Source organism: Patiria miniata, unplaced genomic scaffold (assembly GCF_015706575.1).
Source record: "Patiria miniata isolate m_02_andy unplaced genomic scaffold, ASM1570657v1 HiC_scaffold_9, whole genome shotgun sequence".
Taxonomy (NCBI): Eukaryota; Metazoa; Echinodermata; class Asteroidea; order Valvatida; family Asterinidae; genus Patiria; species Patiria miniata.
Genome location: NW_024037076.1, coordinates 10,880,575 through 10,901,008, shown reverse-complemented (window position 1 = coordinate 10,901,008; position 20,434 = coordinate 10,880,575). Strand labels below are relative to the sequence as shown.

The 20,434-nt window shown below is 40.6% G+C and overlaps 1 protein-coding gene across 3 annotated transcripts in view; it reads right to left on the bottom strand.

Annotated features, from left to right (window-relative positions):
• Nucleotides 1-16,591: 16,591 nt before the first annotated feature.
• The window catches only part of LOC119720230 (GTPase-activating protein and VPS9 domain-containing protein 1-like), a 38,923-nt gene continuing 35,080 nt past the window's right edge, over nucleotides 16,592-20,434 (bottom strand). For all 3 annotated transcript variants that reach the window (XM_038189847.1, XM_038189845.1, XM_038189846.1), the window contains exons 20-21: nucleotides 19,412-19,550; nucleotides 16,592-17,445 (exon numbers count right to left, since the gene is read on the bottom strand). In XM_038189847.1, the coding sequence (XP_038045775.1) occupies nucleotides 17,158-17,445; nucleotides 19,412-19,550 (427 nt within the window). In that variant the 3' untranslated portion in view covers nucleotides 16,592-17,157. The remainder of the gene's footprint in view (nucleotides 17,446-19,411; nucleotides 19,551-20,434) is intronic.

The window sequence follows — 20,434 nt, the reverse complement described above, 5'->3', positions numbered from 1 at the left end:
TATTGGTTGGTAATACGTCTTAATTGTCTATGATCAATCCTATTGGTTAGTAATACGTCTTGTCTATGATCAACACCTTCCCTATAATTTGATTGGGGATGTAAACGAACGACCTGTAATTCTTCATGAATCGCTTTTAATTTATGTGTTTTGATTGCTTGTTTTCAGTTCGCCAAATGATTTATCTATGAGGTAAAATCAAATCGTTGAGGCAGATTTTATTTCATATAAAAAATGAAGCCTGAGAACTATCAGGATTAATCTGGTCAACGACGCATGCGCGTTAGGCCAAACAAGGTCTCCAGTTTCTGGTATGTGCGCGCGTCGCCGTAGCCATGCGCGTCGGCAAAATTAAAACTTGTTTTTTCCAATGTAAGATGATGTCTCAAAACGGGGTCCGCTCATAAGTCCGACGCCTCATAGGTCCGACGCCTCATAAGTCCGACAAAATCGCATCCCCTAACCAAATAAAGGCCCATAAGTCCTTTGAGGCGTCGGACTTATGAGGCGTCGGACCTATGACGAGGCGGAATAAATAAATGTTATGCCTCACAAGTCCGACGCCTCATAAGTCCGAAATTTCGGACTTATGAGGCGTCGGACCTATGAGGCGTCTGACTTATGATACGGCCCCCTCAAAACCGCAAAACTCACTGGTGTCTGGTTTGAGTTGAATCCTGCTGCTGCACAATTTTAACGTGTTTTTGATGGGGTTACGATCGAGTATAAGCTTTATGTTGCCACTCTGGGATCCCATACACTTTGCACTAAATTTAGTCGACCATCATTTGCAGTCATCAGCCGACATTTGCAGGGGAAAAAAAGTAAAAAAAAATAAAATAAAAAACAAGCCGCGTCGCCACACCACTTTTGGGGCAAGCTCCATACCAGAAACCGACGACTTGTTTTGGCCTTAAGCTGATCAAATAGGTCTTGTTTTCGTTAAAGTTTTTTTCCCCTCTGGAAAACTGGTCTCTATAGGAATTTACCACTGGTGTCTATAGGAATTTACCACTGGTGTCTATAGGAATTTACTAAGTATACTTGGATGCACCCATCAAAACAGAACGGAAACCAGCTGCACTAGGACACAATGTAAAAACTGTGTTTAGGCATTGAGTACATAATGTTTATCTTCCAAACCGCTTCTAATTAAATATACTTGATCGTGTTCGAGTATTGAAATGCTTATCCTCGCATTTGCGAGGTAGGTCACCGTAGGTGTAACTGGTTACACCCATTGAACGAACCTTTGAATCAAAAGGGAAATACATAGACCACAATAGATATATTCAGAAACCCTGTATTTATTATTGTTTGATTCTATGGACTCCAAACTCTTTTTGAGGCAGTGCTTTTTGTCGAGTAACCACTGTAGAATATAGTTTTCACAAAAGGAAGCACGTCGAACTTGCTCTATCAAAAGAAAGTCCTTGGCAAAAATAACTTAGGGAAAAACCCCAGGCTTTGCTTTTGTTAACTTCGCACGGTTCCTTGATTTTGCAGGCTTTTCAGTTATCACTCCGATTTTCCGTACGCCTACTCTTTTTATAGTGCGACATGGCACATACAGTACTATACTTGAACTTGTAGAGGTGTATTTCTTATACTGCGGTACACTTTTACACTCAAATGTTCAATAAAAGTGAGAAAATACTCGTCACTAGATGTATCCACGAACACGAACATCTTTTGCAAATTAACATGTGATTATTATTTCTTTTTTACCACTATCAATTTCTCAACATTCGGCGACGCCATGAGGCGGATTGAGCCGAGACTATATATATATATATACAATTTTATTTTAAGGTTACAAGTTATGTTCCAATGCATGTACTTTCTGCAAGGAGGAAAAACTGCTGCTAAAATTTTTCAAAGACTTGGAGTGTTGAAAAGGTTGAGTTGGTATTGTTACGAACCCAGAATGCTTGATTATGGGAATCTAGCGCACTCCGGATTCACTCTGTCCATGAAGTACACAATCTTATTGTTGTCTTTTACTGTTCCTGTATTTTACCCATTTATCGTAAATTGCCAACTTGCACTTTTATTCCCAGGGTCTCTTACCAAGCACAGCGCATGATGCAATACCACGCGCGCTACTGCATTCATTATTCATGTAGCGATGTACATGTGCGAGACTGACCACACCTCCCTTCGCCCCAGCGAGCTAAGTTCCCTTTCCCATAGCATGCGTGCTTTGGCGTTCTCCGAGAGACTGCTCAGCGGCACGGAGCATTTCTCTCCCCCGTGTGTTACCCATGAACACTAACTGGAGTTCTTGGTCCAGTTTTCTAGTCCCGCACTTAGCTCGAGGGAATGGAATGTTACCCTTGTGTGGTCGAGTAGCTGGGCGTGGTAAGACATCCTGTGATGTAAATAACCTATGACACAGTAACCTTTTAGCTAATTGTCACTCACTCCATCAAGGTTGCTCGAGATGTTGTGTAATCACTTTTGCACTGTGATCTCACTGTTTGCACACATCTCTCTCTGTATTTGCACACTTGTCTCTCCATGTTTTCCCTTATGTAAATGCACACGTTTCTAGTCTCTTGCACTAGGCACTCTTAGAAAATCATGTGACTAGTCATGTGATCCTTAGACATGGAAGATTACTATTGGTTAATTCCTAAATCAGTGCTCATGCATTATTTAATCCCGAGACTTCTACTGCCTATAAATACCAGAGGTCTTCCTCATTTTCGGCAGTGCGGCGAACTCTAAACCCAAAGTTGTGCGGCGAACGTATATGTTGTGCGGTAAATCGTATAATGTGCGGCGAACTCGACTCTGACAGACCAATTGTTGTGCGACTCTAGTCACTACGAAGCATCGGCCTCCCTCGGTGGCTGAGGCGCGGTGAAGTAATAGTGCAATCACTAATACTAGTGTTATTATGAAGTATCCTTCTCCTAGATCCCTCAAGGAGTGTGTAGAAGCTGGTGAAATAGTAATATAGGTTTTCTCGGTCAATTTCGGCAAATGAGCAGCCAATTTAACCACTACGCTATTCTATTTCGCGCGAAATCAAATGCTACTGAAAAGGGTCATTCGATGTCATTTTATGACCAGTCAAATGTACTGTTGCGTCATTCGATTTAACAAAATAATCATGCAATTTAACAATTCAACAAAGCAGCATTCAAATTCGCAGGAGCTTTTTGAGGCGTGTGTTTAGTCATTCAAATTCATTTTTGGGCAGACATTTCTGGAATTTTTGTAATCTAAAAAACGCTTTGTTAAATTTTTGTTTCCTTAAGAATGTTGAAGGCATAAATACGGTTCACTTTTTGGCACTTGAGTCACTTTGCCGATGTTCTTCGAAGACGAGCTTTTATACGCATATTTCTAGAAATGGCAGCTCGTGGTCGCTACGCTAGAGTGGCCCAGGTAGATCGAGAAAGGTTGATTGAGGCCTTCGAGGGAAACGAGCAAGACTACCTTCAGCTTGCGGTCAATTTGAACATCAACAAGTCCACAGCCAGATCAATTGTTGCAACATATTTGAGGACTGGAAGGCGAGAGACGCTGGCAAGAGGAGGAGCAACCCACAGCAAGATGGATGATGACATGCGAAACCATCTGCAAGGCATCCTTGACGCTAATCCCGTCTTGACACTTCAACAAATGAAGGCTAGTTTGAGAGAAGCCCCAGGTTTCTACTGCCACCATAGCCAGGGCCTTGGATGGGATGATAATTACACTGAAACTAGTGGAGGACGTCCCCGATGCAAGAAATTCCCCTGAAGTTCTTGATCAACGCGTCTTGTATGGTGAGTGGTTCCTGCAGCATGGTGTTCTGGCGCATCTAGTCTTCATTGACGAGACAGGTTATAACGTCTGGACTCGACGCTCCCAGGGTAGAGCTCCACGAGGGATCGCTGCAAGACGAGTCGTCGACAGACAACGAGGGAGAAATTGCAATGTCACCTTCGCTGTTTCTAGTGAAGTAGGCTTGGTGCACCACCGAATCGCATTCGAAACTGTTACGCGAGAGAGATTCGAGGAGTTTCTTGCGGACACAATTCAAGAGTGTGATGCAGTTTTCCCAGACGACGAACCCATTTACCTCATATACGACAATGCGAGGCCTCACGTGCGAGCCCAACTCCCTGAAGGTGCCAACCCAATGATCCAGCTGAAGCGCCTCCCTCCCTACTCCCCACTCCTGAACAGCAAAGAGATGGCACACTCTGCATTCAAGGCTGCAGTTGAACGCATCCTTGGGTTACCTGAGTGGCAACAACGTGTCGGAGACAGACAGGCTGCCCAGCAAGCAGGAATGAACATGCAGCAGTGGAGGTGCGATCTCCTTCAACAAGCAGCCATCCAGAGCGTTGATGTCATCACCAAAGTGAAGTGCATGCAGTGGTACAACCATACCCAAACATATATGCCATGATGTCTGGCACGCCAACAGATTGATGGTTGAGGAAGAAACAACATAAACAATAAGAAACCAGGAAAAACATAAAGAAACACCCCATTCAAACACAATACAAAATTAGGTCTTGGTCAGTTAACCAATAAAGATCCCCCCCGCAAAAAAAAAAGAATGAACAGAAGAAGAAAACAAAGAAGAAGAAAAAACCTCATTGGCCCCATGTAAAGTCTACTGGAAGCATAAATAAAGAAAACAAGGTTTGCCTGAATTAAAGTGAAGATACGAAACAGTTGCCTAGTACAGTTTATCTGTTTATTCGTATTTCTTTAGTCGTACTTATTTGAATTCTTTTTAAGCGAAATTTATTGCCTCTTTACGAAATTGAAAAAAAATAAATCAGTAAAATCTCCAGTCGAACCAGCTTTGCTAAATTGAATGATGATTGTGTGTCACGAAAAAGAATGACGATATGCTAAATTGAACACAGTGCTAAAGGCATTTGAATGCCTCAAAACGAAATCGAATGGCCAAATTCTGAATTTGAAGCGCATTAACAACTGGAGAGGCAAAATAGCTTCAATTCGAACGCACGAAAATTAAATTGGCTGCTCATTTGCCGAAATTGACCGAGAAAACCTATACACTAGTTTGGTGCTGTGCGGTTTCGAATGGCCATTGGACTGCTAGTCTCAGCTTGAACATGTTGTGCGGTTGTCTGGTGTTCTAGCCCAGCCAGAGCTAGTTCATCCCCGTCACCACAGCGGACCGCTTCCGCTGTGGCCAGCCGGCTCCCCGTAGCCATTCCCCCCGTAGTTCAGCTATGCTAACCTGGTCTTGTCATAAACACAGTCCTTGGTGCATAGTGCCTCGATTGACCTTGGATACTCGATACGCCACGTGCATACTTTGGTTCGAACTGTAGTGCGGCCTGGTACACCTGCTGCCCCCGTCCAGTTGTTTTTGCCTCCCCGGTCACCGTAGCGGACCGCTCCCGCTTCGGTCTGACCGTCGAAAACCCGTACCGTCCCGGTGCCCACTCGGTTCGTATTGGTTGACATGGTTTTGCCATAGTACATAGTACATGTATAGACTTTGTAGACACCAACCTGTTATCTCTATAACGCTACCAAAGACTACCAAAAGGAAAAACCAGGTCGATGAAATCTAACAAAGTTATGTAAAGTGAAGAGATGAATAAATCAGTGTATTGACATGTGTGGCTGTCACCCCAAAGCTCTGTTTCCCTCCAACTTGAATTATTGTTGACTCTAATAAAGGTTTCATGAACTGTTATTAGGGAACACAACAGTATGTTGACCAATATACACGTAATACCTTGTATAATGCTCTAATTTTGCCCCATATTGATTATTGTTGCACAACCTGGACTCAGGGTGCTGATAAATATGTTAACAGAATTCAGATTCTACAAAACCTTGCAGCAAGATTAATTTGGTGTTAATTTTGATGTATTTTGAATTTGATTTAATTTCCCATTGTTGTTTTTATGTATTTTGTTTTAATTTCTTACTTGTTTTATTTTTGGTGTTATATTTTCATATTTCTTTAAATTGATATATTAGATGTACGTTTATCTTTTTAATTGTTATATAATAATTTTGTACTGAGGGCCTCCATGGAAAGCAGTGCTGTGCACTGATTGGAGTTTACCCTCATTAAAGATGACATCAATAAAATAAAATAAACCCTTATGCACTTTCTTTTTGTAATTGCCGTCATGTTGCTTCCTTCTGGAATTCAATTTTAGTTTGAATCTAAGACAACACGTTTTATACTATAGTCCCGTGGTAATAATACTAATACTAATAATAATATCGGGTTTTCACATAGCGCTTTTAACTAAGATCAAAGCGCTTTACATTATTATTACCCCTGATTATTGGGCCATTAAACATTCCACTAAAAAAACATCTCAGCACCCTGGGGAGTATAGCTCGATGCAGCCTGTTAGGCGCAAGGAAGCTAATTCAACCACAATAACCATCTCTGCCCACACATGTACCCATTTACTCCTGGGTGGAGAGAAGCAGTGAGTGACAAAGTAGACAATGAGCTCATGAATAAAAGTTATGCATTCAAATAATTATTTTGTATTAGAGAGTTCAGAGAGCCATGGAATTGGGGAATTGAAGACATATGGCTCTGCACCTGGGTTTCCGATTGTGAGCATTTTTGGATGCAATTGGGTCAGAAAGTAGCGCATTTTAGCCATGTTGTGTAGGAATTCTTTTTTTTTCAAAATGGCTATTCTTTTCCAGTTTGGGAAATATTCATTTTAGGGTTGGTCTTCTGTTAAATGGTGAGAATGTCTCAAAAATTCACTGGTCACCCAAAAAATTTAATGTAAAATGAAGAACGACCTAATTTTTCTGTGCAGCCTGAACACCTGTTAGATACTTAAAAGTATTTTTAAAAGAATTTTGAAGTACATGTATTGGGATTTATCACATGCCTATATGGTGATTTAGTTACTTGGTTGCTCCCATCATAACAGAACGGGCGGAAACCAGCTGCACTAGTATACACTGCAAAAACTGTGTTTAGGAAACACATAATGTTTATCTTCTAAACATGTGTACAAAGTGATACATGTGTAGCAAGATTGTGTTTAATTGCAAAACACATTTATTGGGGTCAGGCAGGAGCTTCTATACATGTCACTTGGTGGTCGGTCGGTCGGTTGGTCTGTCCGTCTGTCTGTCCCCCAAATTGACCAAAACTATGGTGTTCCATATGTGCCATCTTCGTTGCATTTTCGGCTTCACATTTTCGCAGGGATCATTTTGATCAATGTCATGAAAAACTTTTATTTAAGAGATTGCGCAACAAGGCCAGACCTTAATGTGTTTACTTGCACTTGTTTCTATCCTACTAGGGAATACCAATTGCCAATTACCTATTTTCTACCAGCTTAGGTGTTCCTGATAACTATCAATGTACAGTGCACTTTCTCGCACTTGCGCTGTACACCATTCCTCGAACAAGGTGGGCGCCATTTGTGTAGTGGTTGGACGGTATCAAGAGGGAGGAAGTGTTCCCAAAATTGACCAAAAGTATGGTGATCCGTAGGTACCATTGGGGTCGCAGTTTTCGCCAGAACAAGCTGTGCACTCGCTCTTGTTAGAGTGTAGGGGCCGATGCGGATGTCATCGACCGACGAATGCCCACGCAATTCTCTTCGTGTGTTTTGTTTCTTTGCTTCAGTTCTCCACATGATTTATCTTTTAGGTATAGGGCTAATCTTTGAGGTAGATTTTATATTTTTCTTCGAAACAAAGGGTTTCTAGGGATTAAAAATGACGTCTGAGAACCATCCCGATCTATCTGGTCAACAACGCATGCGCGTTTAGTTGATCAAATAAATTGTCTTTACTTGATCACCTGTTGGTTGCGGCAATTGTGCGATGCAATTTGACCTGGTTAACCCCGTTGGAATGGCAGTATTATAGTGAATAGGCCGGGGTCCTTTTATTCCCAACCCGGATCTAATTAAACATACTTAATTGTGTCCGAGAGTTCAAATGCTTAGTTCCTTTCATCTGCGATGTAGGTGTAACTGGGTACACCCACTGAACAAACCTTTCAATCAAAAAGGGGGAAAAACATAGAAATAGATGTATTCAGAAACCCCGTATAGGTTGATTCTATGAACTCAAAACTCTATTTTAAGGCAGTGCTTTTTGTCAAGTGACCACTGTAGAAAATAGATTTCACAAAAGGACCCGCGTCGAACCTGCACTATCAAAAGAAAGTCCGTGGCCGAAAAAACTTAGGGGAAAACCCCAGGTTATGCTTTTGTTAACTCCGCACGAACCTTGATTTTGCAGGCTTTTCAGTTATCACTCCGATTTTCCGTATGCCTTACTCTGCCTAAAGTGCGGTATATCACGTACAGTACTAGTTGAACGTTATGGGGTGTATTTCTTACTGCGGTAAACTTTTCCACTCAAAGTTTCCAATAATAGTGAGAAAATACTCGTGACTATAGATGTATCCACCAGTGGCGTATATCTGTGTATACTTGCGCTAACATCAATACGGCGCATTTTAAAAGCTTGTGTACTTTGTTTCTTCACTTTTCAGAGCTATTGAATACATTTTGGTTGTTGGGATGTTCGAAAAACACCTCGAAATCCGCATGTTTTTTTTTTCTCATCACGAAGAAGTGGGGAGGGGATGATTCAATAACACATCCCGCCTGGTTAAAAAGTGGGATGATGATACCCCCACGCCCCCCCCCCCCCCCGGATTTAAAGTTTTCTGTCCAGAATTCCGTTCAAGAGGCTACATTGATTCATTTTACATCTATTTTTGCACATCATATTAAATTGTTTCTTTGAGATCTATTTTGCAATTAAGCTAAGTACACTGCATTAGGCTCAATGCAAAAGTCAGGAAACCAGTTCCCTGCTTGCTGTTCGTTAACAGCATAAAACACTCCAATTACCTAGGCCTTTGCTTTCTCCATTTGTCACTAAATAATGAATAGAATAAAATAATAACTTCACAAAATTATTCGCAGTCGTGTTGCCTGGAGCAAAATGGAGCAAGGGGGTTTCAACATGCGTGGTAGGACTGCTGTAAACGTATGCCTCTGATTTATTATCACGTTGTGCGGTTCATTCTCGGGGCGGATCCATATTCTACTGTGTAGAATAATGTAGTGGCGGCGATGGATGCGAAAAAAAGGGCCTGTTTTCGCCGTGTTCTCTCATAGAGGTTGCACATGAGAACCTGCCCGTTGGGTTAGTTCCCCAAAGGAATCCATATCGGGAGGGCAAATGCCCCCCCCCCCCCGCCTTCCCTCGAAAAAATGATAAATTGAGAATATGCTAGAGAAAGTACGAGGATTTTGGAGGGAAATGTGCTTTGTCAATCCCCCCCCCCCGAAAAAAAATCCGGGGCGATGCCCATGCACAATATACCACACTTCACAGCCAATGATATTCTATAAAAAAAAAATGCTCAAAATAACCACTGCACAATCAGCGGATTAAGTTACGAAATCACACGAATAATATTTGAACTACTACAGTGACCTCAAAGCAGGTTTGATCAATGCACACGCGAATGCATATTTCACAGTGCAATAGCCCGATACTTTGGTTCCGAATTCTATACGCGAAATCGGTTGCTTTATACCTGAAATTCAGTCAAACGTCAGCAGCCCTGATTGTATTAAAAATAACAAAAAAAGCTCTTTGTGCCTGCCGTCGATCCGGATTTTTGTTTGGAGTTTTGAATTAAATCGAAGGTGGCATTTGTCAGACCCTGGTGTCATTATTCAAACCCAGGCGTTGTGACCCAAGCTTGTGTAGATGATACTGATTTAAAGCCACAAAGGTTTCTCGTTTGGCCCTACACGACTACGCAGATTCGGCCATTTTCAACAGTTTTGAGGGTTTTTTGGGGTGGAATTTTTCTTTTCTTCTTCTAACTTTCTCATCCGATTTTACAGTTGATGCCACGATAATCACCCCTTTCTTGACGATCATGGAAAACCTTCCGGACAGTAAACCATCAACCTAGCTATTGAAAACCCCACCCTCATTAAAAATGTAGGGTAAGAGGGTTATTAATAGCCCTACCTTCAATGAAATTGTAGGGTAAGAGTGAAATATCCCGATATTGATATAATTGACGGCATGAAAATTTGTTACACAATTAAGAGCTACAAAGACAGAGTGTGCGACAAAAGTGCAACATTAAGAACACAAATAATTAAAACGTTTAAGGTTTTTTTCTTCAATGAAATTAAATAGGCCTATTACATTAAAGCCTTAATATTGTTAAATCCACTTCTTACCCCCACTCCATTTGGGTCCCTATAGATCAAGAAATACAACTTAGTGAAATATTGTAAATTGTACTTGGGCCACTCTCAGCAGGCCGTACTCGTCCATGACTGATAGAAGTGGAACACTTCTCAAGAAAGATAGGAAGTTGACTGGATGGCACCACTGATTTGAGAGTTACACTGAGAAGCTTAGCAATAGAGTCGATGTCGAGGCACAACCGGTAACAGGGCAGACTGGTGACATCACTGCTGCTTGAGAAACTCAGCATGGGGTTCAGTGTCGGCTAACTAAACTTTAGTAGGCTAGTAATAGTGACCACGCAAAAAGGTTACACAGACGGTTTTTGTTTGTGTATCTTAGCTTTTACAACACAAATGCATGGTTATGACAACATTCTTTCATTTATTTGACACTTTTTTTTTCAGTTACTCTGCCCGATATCAAATTGTCAAAGGTATATAATTGTAAGGCCACAAAAATAAAAGTTCTGCTTCCGGTTTCCCGACCTACCCTATTCTGACAGCCCCTACCCTAATTTGTTTTATTGGAAAAATGAGAAATAAAAAACATCCAAAAGCATCAATTTCTACCTTTTACCCTTAGACGCCTCCATATGATCGTACACAAAAAAAACTGCAAAAGAAAAAATTCCCTACCTTAGAACCTACCTACCCTTTTTTCAAATGCCATGTAATTTTTTTTTGGCCTAATCAAAACAACCACATAGGCCTATGTGAAAATATGCACAACAAAATTAAGCAAAAGTAAACTGTTTAAAAATTGAAAATTACTAGGCCTACGCGACTTTCTGATTTGTATGTCTGCAATGGAGGTTTCTGGAAATTAACTTATTAAAAAGTGAAAAAATGACATATCCTATGGTATACTATGGTATTTCTAGTGCATCTACAGAACACATTTGGGTTAGAGGTTGGTATCTATCATAACTATCTGTTGATTGATCTTTTACCTTTGACCAATTGCAAAGAATTTGCAAATCACTCATGAGCAGGGATCCCTTGCCCACCTCCAAACAAGAGGCATATAAACTGACTACACAATTCACACACAGAAACTCACTTGACGAATAAAGAGTTCAGATTAAAAAAAATGCATTTTTCACCTTTTCAGAAAATCTGCTTGGCACTGCCCATTTCATCATATCTTGAGAAAAATAAATTGTTTAAAAATCAGGAGAAAATATATTATTTAGCTGGTTGGGTTTTCTCCATTTTTGGGGGGTACAATTTGCTTGTATCTGCTTTTGCATCTATAATCTCCAAATATTCTTTCCAGCAAATCCTTCTGTGAGCTACACGTTATTGGGAATAATTTCTATGGTGAATGTTCCTTGCACCACCACTTACTGCACAATAACGATGAAGACTTCAAAGCAAGTAATATTATGTAGGCATATCATTTTATTGAAACACTTTTAAAATTCAAAGGAATTTTGGTAAAACAAAATCCAGCTTTTTCTGTTTCCAACCCCCCCCCCCCCAAAAAAAAACAAAGAAAAAAAACAAGACCTCCAAAGCCAACAGACACTGATGGGATTTCAAAACACTGTAGTCTGTTTTGGTTCTTTAGCATTGATGAAATTATTTGTTATTGGTATTGATGAAATTATTACTGTGTATAAGCCTACCACAGAGGTAACGATACATGCAGATATACACGGAAACATACATGTAGATGTACCGTACCTTATCTGCCACTCGGGAATTACAGTTATCAACCTTAAATCAACCTTACAAACACTAAATGCCCGTTTGGATTTCAGAACAGCATTACCGATGCCATCTTACATTTGGCACACATTAAAACATACATGTACATTAAAACCCTCCTGCCGTATGAACAGTCACAGACGGTCAAAAATTCGATCCTCTTCCCCTGCCGTGCCGTTATAAACAGGCTAGTCTCCAACAGTTAGATCACATTTCCAGGATTTCACTGTGACTAGTCAAATTCCATCAACGTACAAAAGCGGCTAACTGCACAGCTGGCTTGTCAATCACCTATACTGACAAGGCAAAGCTCTATCAAGTTAGAGCCAGTCAATCCTGGTTTATGTAGGCCGTGAGCTCCTAACTGTTCAAAACAGGCACTTGGTTGATTTTGACTGCTGGGATAGCTGTGTTGAATTTGACAGCCAGAGAAAGAGGGTCGAGAAGAAAAAAAAGAACATTCAGACAATTGTTGCATGAGTAGGCCTAAAACAAATGTTTTCACATGTAAACCCAGCGTGATGCCATTTTGTTTCAGGTCAATCAATATACAGCTTCTGAAAGTTAATGTATAACAGGCCTCCACGAGTGAATTACAAGAAACAAAAAAAAATGTCCTGAAGAATTCTATTTCAATAAAAGCTTTGGCTAGTCAATACATCTTATATACACATTTCGATCACAGATATAGAATGAAATAAAAATTATCATTTACATTTTGACAACTCCATGAGCCAATAATAAGCCACAGCATTCAAATAGCGATTGACATCTTTGAATCAAACTTTGTACAACACTGACAGAAAATGACATTCATTAGGCTACAACAGGATCATTTACGATGCTCACGTGCAGTATTTACATGCAGGTGATACAATACTTTCACGGGAAATGTCTCAGTGCTGGCAAGCATTAACGTGTGATGCTTGACGCAAACACAGAGGCCAAGCAAATTGCACATCACTTACCATTGGTCCAAAACTGAATTTGAGTTTTTGTTCACCTATTTTGCAACCAGTCCTGTGAAAAAAACACCGCGGCGGTGGAGTTCTCTCAAGAAATCCAGTCTTTGCAATATTGGCGGCGCTACCCAGGAAATTCCGGGCATCACGCGTGTGCATTAGCTTGAATACAGCGTGCATGAGTTATGCTCGGAGTTCCCTGGGTAAGGTTGCCAATATTGCCAAGGCTTGATTGGATTCATCTTGTTGATGTAGCGACCTCGCTCTAAAATAACAAATTCAGTATTGAACCAAGACTACACATCACTAATATAATTCAGGGCTCCATTTCACAGTGTGGCAGCATGATAATACATGTATTGCTTAACACATCTTTCAATGTACAACTGTATCGATATATGTGCCGAACACAAATGAATCAGTCATACCAGCTAGAATATATACATGATTAGTTAATGAAGTTTAATATTGTGTGTTGCAAGCATGTATTAAGCCCCATATATGTGCAGGTATGTGCAGCCTACATGTACATCACCTACATTAAGTCACAAAAAACAAAAACAAAAAAAACCAAACATATTTTGTGCAACTTTCTGCTCCTCTTAAATGAATGAAAACTGTTTGACATCCCTTTTTGGTTAATTTCATTGAAAAGGGCGCTGTAACTGTGATGTCATTTCAGGAAGACACTGTTCAATTTAGGGGTTTTCTGTTCAAATTGTGACCCCAAAACTTGCTCATTGAAATCATTTGTGAGAAAAGTTTGCTCATTGGCATACTGCCGTGTACTGACACAACAAATCACCAAAGAAAAGAAACTTCACGACAGCAAAATATCCAAAATTCTGGCAACTTTTGGTGCTGAAATACCTATAATATTGAGGCTTCTACCTGAAATGACACAGTTGCTCATGAAAATGGAAATGTCCATTAGCATAAAACCAAACAAAAACACCAAAATACCCTACAAAATGGCGAACATTGAAAAATGGGACAGAAACGTGTATTTTCAAGCATCTCATTAATAAAATTACGTTACATCTCCTCGCCAACACTATGCACAACGGGACATTTCTAGTGGCACTAATTATCAGTGTGGAATCCGAGTCCCTGCAAGTCCCTGCAATGCAAGTCCATCACAAGTCCTTCGGTCTCAAGTCACTAGCTATTCACATTAACCGTTACAAAAGCATTCCCTTGACCTTGTTTATCCTGTTACTTGTGCCTGGCTTTATAAACGGACGTGTGAAAGGACTTGTGATGGACTCAGATGCAACACTGCTAATCACGAAAAACCGCCCCAAGTTTAACAACATTCCAATTCTAGGCGACAAATCATTTACAAACATGTATTCATTGATGACAAGTTTAAACTACATATGTACAGAAATTTTTTTTTAATACATATGCAAATGCATTTCTTAATCGGTGCGATCCCGCGACTTCAGCAAGACAGCTTTATACACGTTTTCTATAATTTAATACTGGTTGCAGCATTGTACCAAACAAAAATAAAAACGAATTCGTAAGATCAACAAATCAGTTGTAATAATCCATTCGCTACTTCAACAAGGCAGGCTGTCATTAGGCGTGATACATAGGATTTTGGAGTGTGCCTTTACACACCAACATAATGAGAACAATGTAAAATTATGGAATTATGCATTTTAATATAAGTGTGCATGTTATAATGCCTGTTACACGTTTGTTTCCTGGCGTTAAAAGAGAAATAAATATTTGTAATAATAAAGTCACAAATCAATTAATAAGTAAAAAAAAATGTTTAACATCACCAAAGGTGGAAAGTATATAATTGGATATGATTTTGACCAACTGCAATTGTACTGCTCGAGTGTACATCTTTATGTTAAAGACTATAGATTGTATGATACCATTTTGGTTGGAACATGGAAACCTCTTTAAAAAAACCCACCAAATACACGTAAAAAAAGAAATCTCAAAACATGAAACATGATATGAAGATGATAAAAGAAATAAACATGATCTTGAATAAACTTTGTAGATTATAGCCTACATTCCCATATTTATATTGATAAACATCATGTTTGTTGGAAAATTTAAAAAAAAATGAAATAAAATGAAACAACACTTAGAAAACACATGTACATGTAAAACTAGCAATCAAATTGACGAAAATATACTTAATGAATATCTAACGTCCAAGTCAAGTTTAATCAGAACCAGCTGAAATTCTGCAACCAATTTTAGAATTTTACACACAGCACCTTTGACCAAGGGTGTCCACGGCACTCGGGAGGGGCTGCTACGGCACGTCTGCTCTCAGTAGCTAGCCGGGGGGGATTGCTACGGGCTAGAGATTTTAGCAGGAAACTTTTGATGCCGATAGAAGCAAAATCGGGATGGGTAAAAGAGAAAAAAAGGGAAGAAAATTCGTCTTTGCAACGGGTCAACAAAACCACATAGGGCCTTCAATAAGTTGCACTGCAGGACCATATCTGATGGTGTAGCATTTGTACACAAACATATTTCACGTTTATGACACTCGTGAAAGTTGCAGTTTTCGCAATAAAGCTATAGATATCAATGTACACACTTGTATCTAGCTGCATTGACATGATTGATGCACCGATGCGACAGTATTATCGTGCGGACCTTTATGAAAAAAGTCTGAACAGCAACTTCCAAGATTAACAGGTACGTGGGTACCCGTTTTTTTGTTTTTTTTTTCAATCAAGAGCGCAGTTCCTGTACTACCCATAAATGCACACCCCTATGATGAACTGATTGTGCACGCATACTGAAATTTGTATCCTTGTGATGACATTTCTTTGTTCTCGTGTACTAAAGTTTTCGAGGTTTGAAAGTACAGTTTTGAAACGCTCTTATTTTAACCAGAATTAATTTCCTTAGCTGAAACTCGGACTTAATATCCCTTTTCTAAAACTCTACCATTTGCCACAAATCAACATACCTTGGAAATGCCTAGTTTTTGAGTAAAATCCATTTCCTGAAAATCTTGTGGAGACGTATTCATTTACAGAAATTGCCCTGTGGAGACGTATACAATCTTTTGTTTCCTATTGTGTGCATGTCTCCAGAGGGCACGGTGTATCAGATCGGTTGGCACAACACAGCTGACACATTTACGTCCCAGTATGGGATGCTTAGGATGCTTGCTAAAGGCTATACCCATCATGCCCATAGCAGTTCATGATGATAAACAAGTAGAAATAAAAAAAAAACACATTAAAGTTTTCAGACCTATCAAAGCACTATACAAATCCCCTAAACTGTTTGCAAGACAGTGTGCTTCTGAAAATTCCTTGTTTTAGGAAAAAAAGCAAGGGGTCTGCAATGCATGCCACAAGAAAATAAAAAGCAATGGTGAATGTACTCTAGTTGTAATTTAAAAGTGCATCACTGAAAGTCAAACCATTCTTAATTTAAAAAAATAGACCAAATTTGTAAAAAAACAAAAACAAACAAACATGCAAAGAAAATCAAACAAATTATTCATTTTCACTGGATAGGCGGTTTACCTCCCCTGTGTTTTCAAAATTGATACCTGCCTTTGAACACCACTTGGTCAACTTCTAATACTTGTATACTGCATCTTAGCTAACTAAATGGCACATCATAAACTTCATATGATCTACCATAAACTGTGTTCTATTTAATCCACGTACACAAACCATATTCAGATATTCATCTCAACACTGAGATTCAATACTGATGCATGATGCAGTTTCTTGAGCCAACTAACCAAATTTAACAAGTTTGGTGTGTTGTAAACTATCTCAAGTTTCTTTCGGTTAAGTTCATTAAAACCCTAATGCCTATGCATTTTTGTTAGGATGTAACCTCAATCCTGCTAAATCCTCCAATTGCTTCCATGTAAACAATGCATACAGCCTCAATCCTGCAAAATCCTCTGTTATTTCTGGAATGTGTCCTTGGAGGGGCGACCACTGCCTCAATCCTGCAAAATCCTATAGCAATCACCAGCAATACGTTGAGGCAGAGCCAGTGACATCCTGGAGCAGTGCGGAGGATTTCAAGTCAAATCCAGGCCAACATTTATGCGCGGCTGAGCATGAACAACACAAGGTCCGGCCCAAGACCTTGACACAGTGCATCCTCTTAAATCAGCCACACCTCTTTGCCATGCAACCTCAATCCTGCATAATCCTCCATTTTGCAAAGAGGATTTTGGAGGATGTGGGAAGGTTAGGGTTAAGTTTATTTTTTTGGCAAACCCATGTATAACCAGCATTTCATTTTCTGTCATCCAATGTCTTTATGTACTCGATGGCCCCACAGAACTGAATCCACCAGTACTGTTCCTCCCCGTCGCTCTCTCTCAGCTGCTCCCCTTCAAAGTAGAAGCTGTTGACATACTGCACGGTGGACAGGAGACCGGGCGGGTTGGCTTTGATGAGGACGTACATGAGCACCGGTGAGAAGTCGTCGGCGCCCACCGCCGAGTTCTCATTGGCCAGACTGAGGAGGTTCATGATGACCTTGCAACAGCGGTAGACGCAGCCCATCTTGTCTTTGGGAGTCTGGATTGAGATAACAATCAGGACTTACTGATTCATCACTCTTGTCAGGTAAGGCGGACAGGCTAAATACCCCCTGTTCACTTACCGGGAGCCGCTTTCAATTGAGCCCCTCTTTTATCGGCTCCCGCTTGAAAAGAAAGCGGGTGACCTGTTTTCTACAAACCTTCCCACGGTTGGCACTCCCGGCTCCCGCTACAAATAACCATTTTTATAACAATGAATCCTGCGGTTTCATACCCATCAGTGGCGGCTTCTACTCACCGACTGCAAAGACCTGGTGCATTGCTAATCCTCTGATCTTTTGTCTGCCCTAAACATACAAGCCCCACTGCAAACCGTCACCATGCACGGCTGTACCGTGTGCGTTCATGCGTGGACCGTCTCCCGCTTTGGCCTGAAGGGTCCCACACTTCCTCAATAACAATACCGTCCCACGGTAAATGAACAGGGGGTATTTAGCCCGCCCGCCTCAGCAACAGGAGGCTTTACATAGCAATAAGGCCACAAGGCCTGCTAATCCTCCCCTTCCACAATGCAATATCATTCATAAGATGGAATTTGCGTCAGGGTGATGTACAAATTCACTATTGGGTTTTGTCTTTCACCGACTTATTTTTTATAAACACTGTATTATCAATGTTGCTTGTGAGTGATTGTGAAAAAAAAAGTCACCCCAAGGCAAATTCCATTTTATGAATAGTTTCATTGCGGTACCCGCTACGATATCTGATTCGAACCAGCCAGCCGACCCGGGCAAGCTGGTGGTCGAATGGTAAGACGTCTGCACTAGTAAGCAGGAGGTTAATTGTGGGAAATCATGACAACACAATTGGGTTGAAAAAAGTGGTCACGATGCGAGTAAAATGATTTTTTTCTCTGGTTTTTCTTTGTATAACTACAGAAATACAAAGGAATGTCCACAGTACATGTATGTGTGGAAGGCAAGTGTGTGTGGGCGGCCCATCACCGCATTATGGGACGTTTTTTTATTGTTAAGCAAATTAGGACCGAGTTGTGGGGACTTTCTGCTGTCCCCGCAGCGTTTTCGCTCCCCACAGTACCATCGGACAACTCCTGTGCAGTCCCCACAACTACGGATCGAGTATGTGTGTACATGTATGGCTTTACGATAGAGGATAGACAAACTTAGCGAGAACATTGCGAGCGTTGGATCTTTTGTTGGAAACGGTCCACGATCATACGGTCATGTGCTTACTCTATGGGAAAGTATTATACAGGTTGGACAAAAAAAACCCGAAACCGAGATATTATTGCTAATTGGAACAGAAGTAGGGCACACGTAAATCAAAGGAAGATATCCTCTGTTAGGGTTAAATCTCCTCTTTAAAATGACACCCTGATCATGTTATTACATTCACGGTTGACTGAGCAGTGACCAATTTTATACAAGGGTCTATTCAGAGGCTTGCGCCACTTTTCAATTGTGGTTTTTGTGGTGTAATTTGTCACGGAGTGAAAGGCTATGGTTGCCAATCAAGGCAGGTGTGGAAAAAAGTGATTTCAACATGAAAAGTGGCGCAATTCTCTAAATAGACCCTTTCATAAAATTGTTCACTGCTCAGTCAACCCTGAATGTAAGGACATGAACAGGGTGTAATTTTAAATAGGAGATTCAACCCTAACAGAGGATATCTCCCTTTGATTCACATGTGCCCTACTTCTGTTCCAATTAGCAATAATATCTCGGTTTCGGTTTTTTGATCCACCCTGTATTACAGGGTCAAAGGAAAACACAAAGCAATGCCCTCGGGCGTATAGAAATTCACGACTGTGTGGTCATTTGTGTGTGCACACGGTACCTCCCTCCAAAAGAGCTCTACGAAGCAGTAAAAAAAACCCGCCATTTTAATGTTTATGCACGGCATCTATTGACAGAAAGAGGCAATATTTTTCCTAATTATTATTAACAGTTCCTGAAACACAAAGAAAGCCCTATCAATCGCACCTTGTACACGTTGATGTTGAGGATCTCAGCCTGTGCGGCAGGCCAGGGGGCCTCCCTCCCATACTTCTCTGGGATCTGCAGAGCCTTGTGATTGACTGTTATCACTCTGGACAGCCTGTAGATGTGAGCTTGTAGAACCCTGAAACATGAACAGCACAGAATTAAGTGGAATGTGAAACGCATCTCCCCAACATCTAACAGTGAAACTGTTGTCTTTTGATCCGTGTCTTTTGGCAGTTTCTCCTGTTCTTACGAGAGTACATGATGAATATTATGACTAAAGATGGAAATATCCAAGTGGAAAACTGATCTTTTTCATGGGTTAAAGATACAGTCCATCATTTGTAATTTGTGCATTTTGTTCGTTTGAAGCAACAAAAGTGTTCAAAATCTAATGAAGGATACTGAACAACTAACCTGATGTACATGTAGTTTCAGCTCAGCTTCAGCTGTATATTTCGAGAAAAACAGCATTCTGGGATCTCAATTTCAAATCAAAAGTTGCTGAATCATGTTTTGAATTGTTTTGAATTGCAGCTATAGGCGATGTCGCGCACTGATCTGACGAATTATAGCAACCGCGCGCGCCTGTGCGTCGTGCCAATGCTTGCGCGCGTTGCGTCGAATAACAAAACGAACTACTAATTTAAATTTTCCTACGGTGCGTCTTAAGACGCATCGTTGGAAAGGCCTTCTTTCGTTGATTACTTCAAAATGATAGCTTGCCAGAAAGATTAATTTCACAGGGAGTTTAGTCCCCTTACTATCTTTCAACCAAGTATGTTTTTCAACAATAATACTCCAGTTACTTTTTCGGATGGCTGCAAATGATGGACTATAGCTTTAAGTTCAGCCGTGTTAAGAACAAGGATTAAGATGCTGGACGGGGGTAGAGAATCCAACATATCTACAGCCAACCCAAGTACAAACTGATGTATGTGAGAACAGTATACCTGTTCTTGTTAACCCATGTCTGATTCAACCTAGCCTTGAATGCAAGGCTGTCCTGTGTTTGTGCTGTAT